Source organism: Scyliorhinus canicula, unplaced genomic scaffold (genome assembly GCF_902713615.1).
Source record: "Scyliorhinus canicula unplaced genomic scaffold, sScyCan1.1, whole genome shotgun sequence".
Classification (NCBI taxonomy): Eukaryota; Metazoa; Chordata; class Chondrichthyes; order Carcharhiniformes; family Scyliorhinidae; genus Scyliorhinus; species Scyliorhinus canicula.
In genome coordinates, this window is record NW_024055760.1 from 3,231 (window position 1) to 20,089 (window position 16,859).

Consider the following 16,859-nt stretch of genomic DNA (forward strand, 5'->3'; position numbering starts at 1 on the left):
AGCGGCGGCACTGAGGATCTGGTGACAATGGAGCAGATAAGAGAGTGGAGGGAGCATCGATTTGGACCCCGATTTATAATAACCACAAGTTTGTACCAGTTCGGCTCAATGGCGGGTTCCGGAGTTGGCAGCAGTTTGTACCGGTTCAGCTCGATGGCGGGTTCCGGAGTTGGCAGAGGTTTGTACTGGTTCGGCTTGATGGCGGGTTCCTGAGTTGGCAGAGGGCAGCAATTGGAAAGATGGGAGATCTATTTATAGACGGGAGCTTTCCCAGCTTGAAATCTTTGGAGGATAAATTTAAATTGCCAGCAGAGAACGGTTTTAGGTATTTGCAGGTGCGAGACTTCCAAAGAAAACAGGTGCTGGCCGTTCCGCTGTTGCCACCACGGGGGATACAGGATAGAGTAGTTTCCAGTACCTGGGTGGGAGAGGGGAATGTATCGGATATTTACCAGAAGCTTTCGGAGGTGGAGGAAACTCCGGTGGAGGAGCTTAAAGGCAAGTAGGAGGATGAGCTAGGAGAGATAGAGGCGGAGCTAGAGGCGGATGCCCTAAGCAGGGTTAATATCTCCTCATCGTGCGCCAGGCTCAGCCTGATACAATTTAAGGTAGTCCACCGGGTGCACATGACTTCGGCTAGGATGAGTATGTTTTTCGAGGTAGAGGATAGGTGTGCGAGGTGCGCGGGAAGCCCAGCAAATCATGTCCACATGTTTTGGGCATGTCTGAAGCTTAGAGGGTTTTGGCAGGATTTTGCTGAGGCAATGTCCACGGTACTAAAAACACGAGTGGTGGCCGAGTCCGGAGGTAGCGATGTGGAGGGACTCGAAGTCCCCGCGTGCAGAGACCTGGGTTGGTGACATGGCTGGGTTTCTCAGTCTCGAGAAAATAAAGTTTAGCTTAAGAGGGTCAATGTTAGGGTTCTGCCAGAAGTGGCAGCCGTTCGTCGACTTTCTCGGGGAAAATTAAAATGTCAGCAGATGCAGTATTCCAAGGGGGTGGGGGGGAACGGAAGGATTGTTGTTGTATGGTTGAGGTGCGTGAAGATTGGGCTGGGAGGGGGGGGGGGGATTGTTTATTTTACCATGTTAATGTCATTGTTTATGTTACTATTATAAAAATTTTCAAAAACTTATTAAAATATTTTTAAAAACCAAAAACAAATGTATTACCTGTCAAGCAGAATAAGATGTTTCAAAGACTGGGAGCTCGCATTAGCTACAGTCGGCAAGGGACAGTACATTTCAATAAAGGACATGTAGAAACTAAGGCTGAGCAAAGGGCTATACAAACACTAATAATTCAGCAGCCAGTAGAGTCAGCTCTCATAGCTGCCCTCGGTACATGGGACGGATAGAACACAGAAACCAAGCAGAACAGTGAATCCATCAGGAGAAAACCAAAAGTTACAGAAGAAAGATTGTCAAGGCAGACCTGAAGGTCTAACAACTGACCAGGAGGATCCAAAGAAAAGATCGTTTTTACCTTTATGTAAAAACAGTGATTTTATCTTTTAAAAGAAAAAATAATAAAATAACTCAAAAGTTGTAATCTGAAACAGTGGTTATTACCAAGTCTACTTTACTTACTGAGCAACGCAGGACCCAGGATCGAAGCTACTCAGTGGTAAGTAGATCAAATCTTCTATGAAGATATGGGTTATACCAGGGGATAACTTGAAACACTAGTTTGACCCGAATAGCACCCACTTAAATCTGCACAGGAGTCAGGGAGTGAGAATCCCTGTTCACCATTTAGAATGTCTTATTGACTCATTTTGGTATCGGGGGAATTCTAATAGTGGCAATCTCTCTCCATTTAAATGATATTGTTTTATTTAATACTTCCTGACAAAGCGGACAATTCACATTTTCCAAAGTTATGCTCCATCTGTCAGGTTTTTTGCCCACTCACAACCTATTTGTAATCCTTTGCAGAGTCCTTAATTCCACTTCACAAATTACTTTCCTGCCTGTCTTTGAGGCATCAGAAAACTTAACAGCCAGACATTCAATCCCATCATCCAACACATTCAGACAGATTGTAAATGGTTGAGAGCCCAGCAATGATCCTGGTGAGATTCCACTTGTCACATCTTACCCACCAAAAAATGACCCATTTATACCAACTGGCTGCTTCCTGTTAGCTAACCAATCCTCTATCCATGCTGATATGTTGATCCCACACCATGAGTTCTTATTTTGTGTATTAACCTTTGATGTGGCACCTTGGGAAATTCCTTCTGGAAATCCAGATAAATCACATCTACAGGTTCCCCTTTATTGACATCACTTGTTACCTCCTCAGAGAACCTTGATAAATTAGTCAATCACGATTGATTCCCTGAACCCCATTTTCAAACACTGGGTCAAAAGAAAAATCAAATCTCCTCTCCACCTCTGAATCCTTTGCCAATTACCTAAGATTACCACTTTCTGTTAAAGAGCCTGTCAACCCCTTTCACCTACTTTCCCGAAAGTGAACAAATTAATCAGGAAAAGTCCAACAAATTCAAATTTTCCTGTTAAAAGTTTATTGATGAAACAGAAACGTGGTTAAAAAAAACTAATGGAAAAATACTTGAGGATCAAAGACAACCAGAGTAACAGGATGTTCACAATGTTAGTAGAACAGACAGCACAGAACAGGCCCTTCGGCCCTCAATGTTGTGCCGAGCCATGATCACTCTACTCAAACCCACGTATCCACCCTATACCCGTAACCCAACAACCCCCCCTTAACCTTACTTTTATTAGGACACTACGGGCAATTTAGCATGGCCAATCCACCTAACCCGCAGATCTTTGGACTGTGGGAGGAAACCGGAGCACCCGGAGGAAACCCACGCACACAGGGGAGGACGTGCAGACTCCGCACAGACAGTGACCCAGCCGGGAATCGAACCTGGAACCCTGGAGTTGTGAAGCATTTATGCTAACCACCATGCTACCCTGCTGCCCTATGTTCTGGGTCCCAAATGGTTTCCCTTCAGCTCCTCTGTACCCTGTTCCTGTGCTTCCCAACTTTGGACACGGGGCACTGAATCCTGGGGGTCACATCACCATCAGCCCTGGTCACCCCCCCCCCCCCCCCCCCCCCCCCCCCCCGCCCCTGAACCCTGATTGGTCGGATGTCCAGTTCCCTGTCAGCCCTCCAGCACCTTTCTGTCTCTATTAGCGACGCCCATTGCAGTTTCCCAACTGGGGACAGGCCGTTATTCTCAGCTAAATTCAGCCCTCAGCTCCATCACCTGGCTGTCAGTGACACGGACAATAGAGACAGAAAGGTGCCCGAGGCTCAAATAGGAAGACAAAACCTGTGGATTAGGATCTCCGTAAAGGTCAGCAACTTCTTAGAAAAAATCAAATTCCCAGTCAACAAATTAAAAGATCACACAACGAGACTTCAAGTTTTATGACTTTTTATACAACAAACAAACTAGAAGCTATTTTAACTCAGAAACCTACACAGTAAACTATAAAATAGAACTTTGCCCTTTTGAACAATCTAAAATCACACTCCACGATTATAGCTACTCTTTCCTGGAAGGCAAAACTTAATTGTTTCAGAACCTGTCCAAAGTGATGATTCATTCCCGAGGATTTACTTCCGTTCTTCAACCAAGACACCGAGAAACAAAGGGAGAATAGAATAGAATGTGAACTAGCAAAATACATAAAAATGGATTGTAAACATTTCTATGACTACGTAAAAAGGAAACGTTTGGCTCAGACAAAGGATTTGTCCATTCCAGATAGAGTCAGGAGAATTTAGAATGAGGAATAGAGATCTCTACAGCCACCTTGTTCAACACTCTGGGATGCAGATCATCAGCTTTTGGGGATTTATTCACTTCCAACCCCATTAATTTCTCCAGTACTACTTTTTCACCAATACTAATCTCTGCCAGTCCCTTCGTTCTCTGGTGTTTTGGGGACAATTTCTGTATCTTCCTCTGTGAAGACAGACACACATTGTTCAGTTTCTCTGCCATTTCCTTACTCCCCATTATAAACTCTCCTGACTCTGCCTGGAATGGACCCACATTGGTCTTTGCTAATCTTTTCCTTTTCACATTTTTGTCAAAGCTTTTCCAGTCGGTTTTTATGTTTCTCACCAGTTTGCTCTCATCAGTTTCTTGATCCTCCTTTGCTGAATTCTAACGGATCTCATGGAATCTTTTAACTTTTCTTGTTCGCCACGGTTCCATTACTTTTCCTGGTGGATTTTTATTCCTTAAAGGAATCTATATTTGTTGTATATATGTGAATAAAAGTTGCAAAAATTCCAGAGGACCATAGGCTGCTCTCCCCTTTGACACAGAGAGAGCTGACTGGAGGCGATTTAACCCGAGGGTCAGCACACCTCAGGCGAGGGGCCTGGTTGAGAAGGCCGGGCCTTCATGAATAAACTCAGCCAGTACGGGAGTTGAATCCTCACTGTTGACCTTGCTCTGCATCACCAACCAGTCGTCCAGCCAACTGAGCTAACCGACCCCCTGATAAATAAGTAATAATTCCTTAAATATTCGGTGTTCCCTGTACCAATCCGTTTCCCAGTCCACCTCAGACAACCTTCCCCTCATAACCTGATAGTTTCCTTCTGTGAGGAACACCCAGATAATTTAAACAAAAGAACCATGTAAACACCAGGGCCCATCTCCATGGCAACGTGGTACACTTTGGGGGGGTTTCAAACAGAAATGGAAACTAAATATCTTCAAACTTCCAAACCACCTTTCACTCTGTGATCCTTGTGCAATTTGAAGCCAGGTATTAGCAACAAGGCTCAAAGAGCATCAGCCCACTGGAGGCAAAGTAGTGAGACCGTCCAGTTTAGCAGAAAGAAACCCTTCGACCATCCCCACTGACCACCTGTCAGAATGAACAAAATGCAGTCCTGGGTGTAGAGCAGAAACAATAACAGCAGAATCCAACCCCTGTAATCAATTGTGAAATTGTTGGTGTCACAACAGGTCCGAGGAAACAGACAATCCCGTCTCACATTGAGAGGTGGACGGTCTGTTCCCAGTGTGAATTTGCTGGTGTGTCCGCAGGATAGATAACCGAGTAAATCCCTTCCCACACTGAGAGCAGGTGAACGGCTTCTCCCCAGTGTGAACTCGCTGGTGTATCTGCAGGGTGGATAACTGAGTAAATCCTTTCCCACACTGAGAGCAGGTGAATGGCTTCTCCCCAGTGTGAACTCGCCGGTGTGTCCGCAGGTGAGATAATTGAGTAAATCCTTTCCCACACTGAGAGCAGGTGAATGGCCTCTCCCCAGTGTGACCTTGCTGGTGGCTCAACAGATGAGATGAATCACGGAATCGTTTCCCACATTGGGAGCAGGTAAATGGCCTCTCCCCAGTGTGAATTCGCTGGTGTCTCAATAGGTGGGACAAATTACAAAATCCTTTCCCACACTGAGAGCAGGTGAACGGCCTCTCCCCAGTGTGAACTTGTTGGTGTCTCAATAGCTGGGACGAATCACAGAATCCTTTCCCACACTGAGAGCAGGTGAACGGCCTCTCCCCAGTGTGAACACGCTGGTGTGACTGCAGACTGGATAATACAGTGAATCTTTTCCCACACTGAGAGCAAGTGAACGGCTTCTCCCCAGTGTGAACTCGCTGGTGTATCTGCAGATGGAATAACTGGGTGAATCCTTTCCCACACTGAGAGCAGGTGAACGGCCTCTCCCCAGTGTGAACTCGCTGGTGTGTCTGCAGGTTGGATAACTGAGTGAATCCCTTCCCACACTGAGTGCAGGTGAATGGCCTCTCCCCAGTGTGACTGCGTCGATGAGTCTCCAGCTCAGATGGGAATTGGTATCCCTTCCCACAGTCCCCACATTTGCACGGTTTTCTCCATTTTTGGGTCCCCTCGTGTCTCTCCAGGCTGGACAATCAGTTGAAGCCTCATCTACAGACACAACATCCAACAGGGTATGGTCCCTCCCCGCTCTGAATGTTATGTTTTTCAGGCTGTGTAACTGGTTAAAGCTCTTTACACAGTCAGTTGAAATGAAAATCGCTTATTGTCACAAGTAGGCTTCAAATGAAGTTACTGTGAAAAGCCTCTAGTCGCCACATTCCAGTGATTGTTCGGGAAGGCTGTTACAGGAATCGAACCTGCCTTGGTCTGCTTTCAAAGCCAGCGATTTAGCCCTGTGCTAAAGAGCCCCAGCACTGGAACACTCTCACTCGGGTGTGTGTTGTGTGGGTCTCGGTGCTTTTCCAGTCACACTGATGTTTCCAGTCAGTTTACTGGAACACTCTCACTGGGGTGTGTGTTGTGTGGGTCTCAGTGCTTTTCCAGTCACACTGATGTTTCCACAGTCAGTTCACTGGAACACTCTGACTTAGGTGTGTGTTGTGTGAGTCTCCGTGCTTTTCCAGTCACACAGATGTTTGAAATCTTTGGTTGACAGTTTGGGCAAACATATGTCATTCCACAATCATAGTTTGAGGATATTCAGGTTCCAAGGAAGGGAGTGACTATCAGATCGAGATGTGACGTTTGAGATTTCTGTCAGTAATTCCTCCTCGTCTAATATCCTGTAAAAACATTTTACAAAATTCATCACTGTCAGTACAGGATAGAAACTCAGAACAGACAATTCTAGTTTCTATGTCATATTTTTTCCTCTCTTATTCCCCAAAGCTGCAAATCGCCATCCCACACACTTCCTCCATTCTCTTTTTTAAAATAAATTTAAAGTACCCAATTCATTTTTTTCCAATTAAGGGGAAATTTAGCATGGCCAATCCACCTACCCTGCACATCTTTGGATTGTGGGGGCAAAAACTACACAAACGCGGGGAGAATGTGCAAACTCCACATGGACAGTGACCCATAGCCAAGATCGAATCTGGGACCTTGGCGCTGTTGAGGCTGCAATGCCAACCACTGTGCCACCGTGCTGCTTCCCGCCCTCTATTCTTATTCTGCTGTATCTAATAATAATCTTTATTAGTGTCACAAGTGACATTAACGCTGCAATGAAGTTACTGCGAAAATCCCCGAGTCACCACACTACGACGCAATTCACCCTCCCTATTCTCCTGAAAATGCTAATTCTGGCTGATTGACAGATCCATGCTCACAGCTTCCTGTCCAGGAAGTCACAACAAATATGACCTGCAACCAAAGAGAAAATGCTGGAAAATCTCAGCAGCTCTGGCAGCATCTGTAGGGAAAGAAAAGAGCGAACGTTTCGACCCTTTGTCATAGCTAAAAGACAGAGAAAGTGGGAAGTATTTACACTGTGGAGTGAGAATGGAGTCATCTTTTCCTGTCTCTCTGGGTGACTAATGCAGTGACATTGTCACTGGGTCGGTGTCTCTCCCCCCTGGTCTCTATGAGGTTGTTTGTGGAGAGAAGCCGGAAGTGACGGACAGTAGAGTGGAAAATGTTCATTATTTCACATTCGGCTCTGGGGCCGCACTGGGGTTTGTAAACCCCGCCCCCCAACACTGACCTCTCACCTGAGACCTCACAATGCCAGGGCAATGATCGACGGCAACTCCTAACCAATAGGGTTCAGGGGGCGGATTCGGATGACCGGACAGTTCTCCAACCAATCGGAGTGAATGAGGGGGAGGGACTGGGCCGAGTGAAGCATGCGCAGTGCGATTAATGGCGGCGCAGAGAAAATTCTTTCTCGGATCCATAATCCGTCAAGGTGGGAATGGCGGGACCGAGGGAGAGATGAATCAGGCGCGTCGTTGGACACACTTCCTAAATATGTTATGTAAACCAAAAACCCGTAAAAATAACCTACCGGTACCGGGGGCCCTGAGCAGGGCCTGCAGCTTTCTCACAGACGGGACAATGGGGCCGCCATCTCCACCGCGCGCTCGCGCATGCGCACCCATCAACTTTATTTGGGCACCAGCAGCAGTGCGCACGCGCACTCACCATTTGAATTGGGGGCAGCAGCAGCGGAGTTCAGGCTCAGTCGCCATCATTGTTGAGGGCAACATTTTTCAAATGTTTCATCATTACAGACTGTTTCACTCTGAGTTACAAATTCCTATTTATGAGTCAGAACAATGATACATCTCCAGGGCTGTGACAATAATTCAGATTTATCTTGACAGAATAAAGCTTTTTCAGACATTTCAGAGAAACGTTACAAAATACGAATTGACAGTGAGCCACAAGAGGAGATATTAGATTTTAAGGATAATCTTAATGGAGGAAAGTGAGTGAGAGAGTTGGAGATTTTTAAGGAGGAAATTCCAGAGCTTGTGGCCCAGTCAAATGATAAAAGGTCAGTAATGGTTAAGGGGCACATTAGTGTGGCCAATCTACCTACCCTGCATATCTTTGGATTGTGGGGGTGAAACCCACGGAAACACGGGGAGAATGTGCAAACTCCACACGGACAGTGACCCAGAGCCGGGATCGAACCTGGGACCTCGGCGTTGTGAGGCAGCAGGGCTAACCCACTGCGCCACCGTGCTGTCCTAAGTGCAGAGATCTTGAAGGGGTGTGGAGGAGATTACAGAGATCAGGAGGATCACAACTATAGGAAAAGAAAATGGGAAATTTCAACCTTTGGTACTTCTTAAAAGGAAAGTGAGCCCAGGGGATGGGTTAAAGAAGACTTGTTTGTATTGTATTTGTTTCATTGTCACGTGTACTGCGGTACAGTGAAGAGTATTGTTCTGTGTACAGTCATAACTTCATAAGATACAGGAGCAGAATTAAGCAATTTGGCTCATCGCGTCTGCTCCGCCATTCTATCATAGCTGATATATTCCTCATTTGCTATCCTGTATCTATCCTGTACTGATAGTGTGACCTTTGTAAACTGCTTTACAGGACATTAAGAGAGGATTTTCAGACTGGAAACACAAACCAAATATCACATTAAGATCCGACATGTCACTTGGTTGGTCAGAACCTCCCAGAGCGTGTTTGCTTCACGTGCGGCCATCTTGGTAAAGGAACAGTGACTGGATGGGCTTCAGGGTCCCAGTGACCAGGAGAGAAAATAATTGATTCATTGATGTTATTGTCACGCTGCAAGAGGGGCCTGAGAACTGAAGCCAGTCAGAGTGCAGGGAGGGAGGAAATTGTGAATAAGGAAAGGAATCATGAAGATAATGTAATCGGTTTGTTGGGCTGACCAACTCTCCTGATGAAAAGCCTGCCCTGGGAGTCCGTGCAAGTGGTGGATGAGGTGCTGCCAGAGTTGAGTGGATGGACACTGTCTGCAGGAGCTGTCAGAACACAGATCAGTCTGGGACATTGTTTACGCAACCAGATATATCCAAACAGGAAAGTACAGGAAATGAAATGAAAAATCGCTTATTGTCACGAGTAGGCTTCAATGAAGTTACTGTGAAAAGCCCCTAGTCGCCACATTTCATTTCATTTCATCTTCATTCCGGTGCCTGTTTGGGGAGGCTGGTACGGGAATTGAACCGTGCTGCTGGCCTGCCTTGGTCTGCTTTAAAAGGCAGCGATTTAGCCCTGTGCTAAACCAGCCCCTATGATCCTAGCCCGGGTCACTGTCCGTGTGGAGACACTTTCTCCTCGTGTCTATGTGGGTCTCACCCGCACAACCCAAAGATGTGCAAAGTAGGCAAATTGGCCACGCCAAATTGCCCCTTAATTGGAAAAAAAGAATTGGGTACTCTAAATTTCTATAAAGAAAGAATGGGTGGATTTACAGGGAGGAAGCTCAAATGGAACATCACAGCATAATCTGATCTGAAAGAGTCATTCAGTTCCCCACGGCTCGAATATCATCAGTCTTTGGATTCGGAAGGAGAAATGTTTGTGTTCTGCCTGTGAGACACCATTTAAAACATCAGCGTAACTGGAAAAGCATCAAAACCCTTCTGCCCTTATTCAGTCCCTATCCCTCGATTTAATCCCCATTCATGTACCCATCCAGATGCCTCTTAAATGTTGCTAATGTGCCTGTTTCCACCACATACTCTGGCAGCGTGTTCCAGGCACCCACCACTCTTGTGTGAAAACCTATCCCGCACATCTCCCTTAAACTTTCCCTCTCTCATCTTGAACCTGTGCCCCCCTTGTAATTGACACTTCCATCCTCGGAAAAAGCCGTTGACTATCCACCCCGTCTATGCCTCTCATAATTTTGTAGACCTTGATCAGGTCACCCCTCAGCCTCCGTCTTTCCAGTGAAAACCATCTTAGTTTATTCAACCTCTCCTCGTGGCCAACACCCTCGAGACCAGGCAACATCCTGGTGAAACATCTTTGTACTCTCTCCAAAGCTTCCACGTCCTTCTGATAATGTGGTGACCAGAACTGCAGGCAATACTGCAAATGCAGCCTAACCAAGGTTTTATATAGCTGCACCATGATTTCCTAACTCCTGTACTCAATGCCCTGGCTGATGAGGCAAGCATGCCATATGCCTTCTTAATCGCTTTGGCCGCTTGTGTTGACACTTTTAGGGAACTGTGGACCTGCACGCCCAGATCCCTCTGTATGTTAGTGTTCCTAAGGGTTCTGCCAGAGAACAGTATAATTCATACCTAGATTTGATCCTCCAAAACTCATCATCTCGCTTTTGTCCAGATTAATCTCCATCTGCCATTTCTGTGCCCAAGTCTCCAATCTATCTATATCCTGTTGTATCCTCTGACAATCCTTGGCACTATCAGCACCTCCGCCAATCTTTGTGCCATCCACAAACTTATTAATCAGACCACCCACATTTTCCTCCAGATTATTTAGATATACTACGAAGAACAGAGGTCCCAACACTGATCCCTGCAGAACACCACTAGCTACAGATCTTCATTCTGAAAAACACCCTTCCACTGCGACTCTGTCTTCTATAACCGAGCCAGTTCTGTATCCATTAAGCCAGCCCACCCCGAATGTCATGTGATTTTAGTTTTTGTACCAGTCTGCGATGTAGCCTTGTCAAATGCCTTACTAAAGTCCATATAAACTACATCCACAGCCACTTCATTAATATTCTTTGTCACCTCTTCAATAAACCTAATCAAATTGGGGAGATGAGATGTTCCCCGTACAAAACCATGCTGCCCGTTACTAATTAGTCCATTTTCCTCCAAATGTGCACATATTTTGTCTCCAAGTATCTTTTCCAAAAGCTTCCCCACCACTGATTTCAGGCTTTCCAGCCTATAATTTGCTGGATTATCCCTGCTTCCTTTCTTGAACAAGGAAACAACAGTGGCTATTCCCCTGTGCTCTGGGACCTCGCCTGTGGTCAAGGAGGATGTGAAAATATCTGTTAAGGTCCCAGCTATTTCTCCCCTTGCCTCCCGCAGTAACCTGGGATAGATCCCATCCGGCCCCGAATGTCTACCTTAATGTAATTTAGGATTCATAGAATTTACAGTGCAGAAGGAGGCCATTCAGCCCATCGAGTCTGCACCGGCTCTTGGAAAGAGCATCCTACCCAAGGTCAACACCTCCACCCTTTCCCAATAACCCCACCCAACACTAAGGGCAATTTATCAAGGCCAATCCACCTAACCTGCACATCTTTGGACTGTGGGAGGAAACTGGAGCACCCGGAGGAAACCCACGCACACACGGGGAGGATGTGCAGACTCCGCACAGACAATGACCCAAGCCGGAATTGAACCTGGGACCCTGGAGCTCTGAAGCCATTGTGTTATCCACAATGCTACCGTGCTGCCCCTCACCGTGCTGATACTCAACACTTCCTCCTTTGATAAATTGACGTTCTCAAGAGAGTTCACACACCTATCCCTGACCTCAACATCCGTCATGTCGTTCTCCCTGGTGAACACAGATACAAAGTACTTTGTTTTTGAAAAATATATTTATTGAATTTCCAAAGATGAACAATAACAACAATATAAACAGGCAAGTATACAGAATATATAGGTAAAGATTCAGAAAAGTCACATCCATAGGTCTTTATAACAACAATCAAACTATCCCCATTTTATCCTAACCCCCTTAACCCTCAATCGTGTCCAGTTCTTTAAAGATTGAGATGAATGGCAGCCACCTCTGGTAGAACCTCCCCACTGAGCCCCGAATGGTATATTTGGTCTTCTCCAGGTATGGAAATGATATCATATACTCCAACCATGCGGATGCTTTAGACCAGGGGTGGGCAAACTACGGCCCGCGGGCCGCATGCGGCCCGCCAAAGGTCTTTATGCGGCCCACCAAGATCAAGTCATAAAAATAATTTTTTTTTTTTTAATTTTAAGGTTAACGGGGGAGGGCTGTTGGGTTACTGGTATAGGGTGGATACGTTGACTTGAGTAGGGTGATCATTGCTTGGCACAACATGTGTTTCATGTGAAGTTTCTACTTTAAAATATTAATTAATAAAAATTAATTGCTTTTTTCTTTAAAAACCTTTTATTTTGGCTATTTTAAATATTAATTATTTTACTTAATATACTATGCGGCCCTTTAAAATTGTGAATTTCTGAATGTGGCCCTTGCACGGAAAAGTTTGCCCACCCCTGCTTCAGATGGAGTGGGAGATTTCTAACTGAGTAATATTCACCTCCTATCAAAGAAGCAAAAATGAGAACGTCGGCCCAACCCCCGAATGGAGCCGGAAAGTCCGAGACTCCAAATATTGCTGCCAGTGGGCCAGGTTCTGGGGCCACCCGTAAAATCTGAGATTTCCTATCAAAAAGGAAACCCAGTAGATAACAAGGTGCCGAATGTTGTGAGTATCCTCATTGTGTTATCTACAGAGGGTCTGAAATATACAGAAGTAGACCATCGGCGTAGAGAGTGATACCCGGTGCTCCACTCGACCCCGGCAGATACCCTTCCACTCATCGGATGACCTCAAAACTATTGACAGAGGTTCAATAGCAAATGCAAAGAGCAGCGGGGAAAGGCAACAGCGCTGTCTATTGTCCTGCCTCATGGAAAGTATTATAAAGATACCGTATTCGTACAGATGTTGGCTTTAGGGGCAAGAGGTACAGTTATGGCCAAAACTAAATCTTCCGGAGGTAGTTCCATTCCACCCTATCCAATACTTTCTCTGCATCCAAAGATACAATGACTTCAGGTCCCAGGGCAGTGGCGGGGAAAAGGGCAATGTTTAAGAGGTTTCGGACATTGTCTGACAACTGTTGGCCTTTAATAAAGCCTGTCCGATCCTCAGACACTATAACTGGGAGACAGGGCTCCATTCGGGAAGCCAGGACCTGAGCCAGCAGTTTATCATCTGTGTTAAGAAGTGAAATGGGTCGGTTTGACCCACGTTCTACTGGGTGCCTTCTGGCGGATTGCAGCCACCAATACATTTCAGTGTTTCTCCTGGGACTAACGGGGAGTCCAAGTCCCAACTCCTGCTTTCCTCTATGGTCGGGATGTGCAGACCATCTAGAAAACTCTTCACACCCGAAGTGTTTGGAGAAGCTCTGACTCAAACAGCTCATGGTAATACGAGCTGAAAGCAGCATTAACCTGGAGAGGAGCTGAAACCAAGTTACCTTCCTTGTTCCAAACCAAAGGGGTTTCTCGAGAGGCAGTCTGCCTCGAGTTGATATGCAGGAAGACTCCCCGCCTCCTCCCCATGTTCATAGACGGTGACCTGGAACACCGTAACTGATGTAGGCCTTATCCGTAGATATCAATTCAAATTGGAGCTGTAAATTTGTTCTGTGAATCAGTCGATCTGCGGTTGGGGCAAGTGAGTATGGACGGTCAACTTTCAAGATGGAGTCCACCAGCCTTTGTCGTTCCACTCTCTCCGTTTTCATGATGTGAGCCTGATATGAGATCATCTTCCCCCCTTATGACGGCCTTTAGGGTTTCCCAGAGTGCCAAAGGAGATATTGACTCTGTTTTGTTGACCTGAATAAAGTCTGCTATGGCAGCAGACAAATGCCCACAAAATTTATCATCAGACATCAAAGTGGCGTCTAGTCTCCAAGGTGGGTGTTTGGAAGGACCAAAACCAAAACGAAAATCAACAGAATGAGGGTCATGATCAGAGATGACAATCGCCGAGTATTCAGCTGTCACCACTGAAGGAGGAGGGACTTAACAATCAAAACGTCAATTCGGGAATAGGCACGGTCAACATGAGAAAAAAAAGAAAAATTCTTTCCTGTTTGGATGCAGGGAAGGCCATGGACCCCCCCCGCCCCTCACCAATCCATCCCATAAATGAGGACAGTGCCCTGGACATCCCAGATGGGCTCAGAGATTTAGACATGGAACAGTCCAATCACGGGTCCAAGGCACAGTTCAGGTCACCTCCTAGAATCATCGATGCGAATATAAGTCAGGGAGGAGGTTCACCGAAGAGTTTCCAAAATTTGGATCATCCCAGTTAGGAGCAGAAATGTTTACGAAAATAACCGGAGTGTTTTCCAGTGAACCACAGACAATAATATAGCGACCATTGGGATCGTCCGTAATCCAAGAGGGGGTAAATTGTCCTATTTATGGATTAGTATTGTCGTGTTTCTAGCCCGACCGTTAAAGCCGGAATGAAAGACGTGTCCCACCCAATATCTGCAAAGCCTTATCTGGACATTCACACACAGATGGATTTCCTGTAGAATACGACACCCGAGTTTAGACCGTTGAGATGAGCAGAAACCCCAGCCTGCTTCACTGGACCATTTACCCCAAACATTCCAGGTTACAAGGCCAAGTGGAGATCTCCCATTAATTCCTACATCGGGGTCAGCCATAACTTCTGAAGAATATCAAGCGAGGGATCTTGACAAGCCAAAGGTGAGGAGATCCATCCAGGACGACAACCAAGCCCGGCCCAGTGACCAGACAGACACAGAGTAGTGACACCGTCAAACAACTAACACCCTCCCCATCCCTCCCTAACCCAACAACACCCATCAGTAATATTACCCAACAATCCCTTATCTCTAAATCTCTACACATCATAATCCGACCACAACAATATTCTGAGCTCCTATTCACACGGTGTTTGGGACGAGGAGCTGCAGCCCACCCACTTTTGTCCCTCCCGTCAGCTAACCTCATCCTGAGCTGGGAGGCTCTCCAATGAACCATAGACTCAAAGAAAAACTCTTACACAGATATAATTCATAATGCAACCAGAGTGCGAAGAAGAAAAAGTACAACACGTGTAAAACCCAACAATAACTTCATATCCTAAATTTTATACAATGTAAAAACTCCTGAACCTCAAAACACAGAGTAACTCAAATATATACAAACACAGTAACTCGACTATATACAGACAAACACAGTAACTCTTAAAAAATACAAACACATTCAGAACTCCCGAACGTCACAACGCAGAATAACTAATAAAACAGAGCTCAAATTGAGTTTCTGAACAAATTAGTTTGCCTCTTCAGAAGAGGTGACGAATTGATCCTTTTCCCCGACGGACACACAAGAAGCAGGCTGGATAGATCAAGCCAAACTGGAGAAACGTTGATATAAAACAGATTTCACCCTGTTAAAGGCTGCCCTTTTCTTCGCCAGGTCTGCACTCAGGTCCTGCTGTAACCGAACGGAGAGGCCTTCCCAGTGCTCCCTGGGCCAGTGAAGGACCTGTTCCTCCTCCTTAAAATTATAGAACTGAACAATAACCGCATGCGGGGGTGTTTTGCCTCCGCGAACGATTTTCAAAGTCACTCAACTTGACCCTTAGACTCTTATTCATTTCCACTACTGATGATAGACTAGTTTCTAATGAAGAAACCCAGTCGCTGTGATCAGATAAGGCAGTTTCCATTGTGATAACCTGACAGGGTCTGGTTTTGAGCCCAATTAAATTGAATATCTTAAATTAAAGAATTTAACACTTTACATTAAACTGCAGTCCAGATTTGGAAACCTCCTTCGTCCAGGTCATTAATGGAAATATTGAACAATTGCACCAAGAACTGATCCCTGCGATACTCCACCAGTTACATCTTTCCACTCTGAAAAGGACCCATTTATTCCAACTCTCTGTTTTCAATGTGACTGCGGTTACATTGAACATTCATCTTCTGAAAGCCCTTGTGTGGCCGGTGACAATGTCCGGCTGTGAAAGCTGCAGCATCAAGAAGCCGGACGAGGCTCCAATAAAAGTGTTTGAAATGAAAGGACTCAGACGGATATTCCGTGTGACACGGACGGCAAAGTGGACAAATGAACGTATGCTCGAGATAGCTGGTGTTCAGAGGAATTTGTTTGAGGCAGTGATATCAGGAAGCTCACGTGTTTTGGACATGTGTTGTGAATAGGGAGTGTTTGGAAAAAGAGGTAATGCCAGGCTAAACATCTAGAAACTGTGTACAAGGAAGGCCCAAGATGGCCATGGTGGATAATATCAGAATGTGGACTGACCTCTCAATGGGACAGGCAGTAACAGCAGCGGCGAAATCAGTGGAGAAAAATTGTCCCGAGTGCGACCAACACTCGGATCGAGGATGGATAAAACACAAGACAAGATACCGTTGTGGTGGGAAAAGGACTATTTATCTCGGGGTAGAGTATTTGATTGGACTGAGGATTGGCTGTCTGACAGAAAGCTGGGGTAAATGGGTCCTTCTCTAGCTGGTGAACTGTAACTAGCGAGGTGCCACAGGCTTCAGTCCTCAGACCTCAACTGTTTACAATCTATATAAATGATCTGCAAGCGGGGAGAGAGTGTAACACAGCAAAATTTGCAGATGACACTAGAATAAGTGGGAAAGCAGACAGTGAAGAGGAGATAAAAGATTTACAGACGGATATAAATAGTCTAGGAGATTGGGCCAGAATTTGGCAGATGGAGTTTAATATAGATAAGTGTGAGGTTATCCACTTAGGCTGAAAAAATAGAAAGGTAAATTATCTAAATGGAAATCAGATTCAAGATGCGTTGGACAGAGGGATCTGGGTGCCTTTGTTCAT

At 45.6% G+C, this 16,859-nt stretch overlaps 1 protein-coding gene across 1 annotated transcript; it reads right to left on the bottom strand.

Moving 5' to 3' along the window:
- Positions 1-5,170: 5,170 nt before the first annotated feature.
- Positions 5,171-5,842, bottom strand: LOC119960995 (gastrula zinc finger protein XlCGF8.2DB-like; the record flags this gene model as incomplete). Its single annotated transcript, XM_038788540.1, has 1 exon — positions 5,171-5,842. A coding segment is annotated over one exon (672 nt), but the record flags the coding sequence as incomplete, so codon positions are not given.
- Between the last annotated feature and the right edge of the window lie 11,017 nt (positions 5,843-16,859).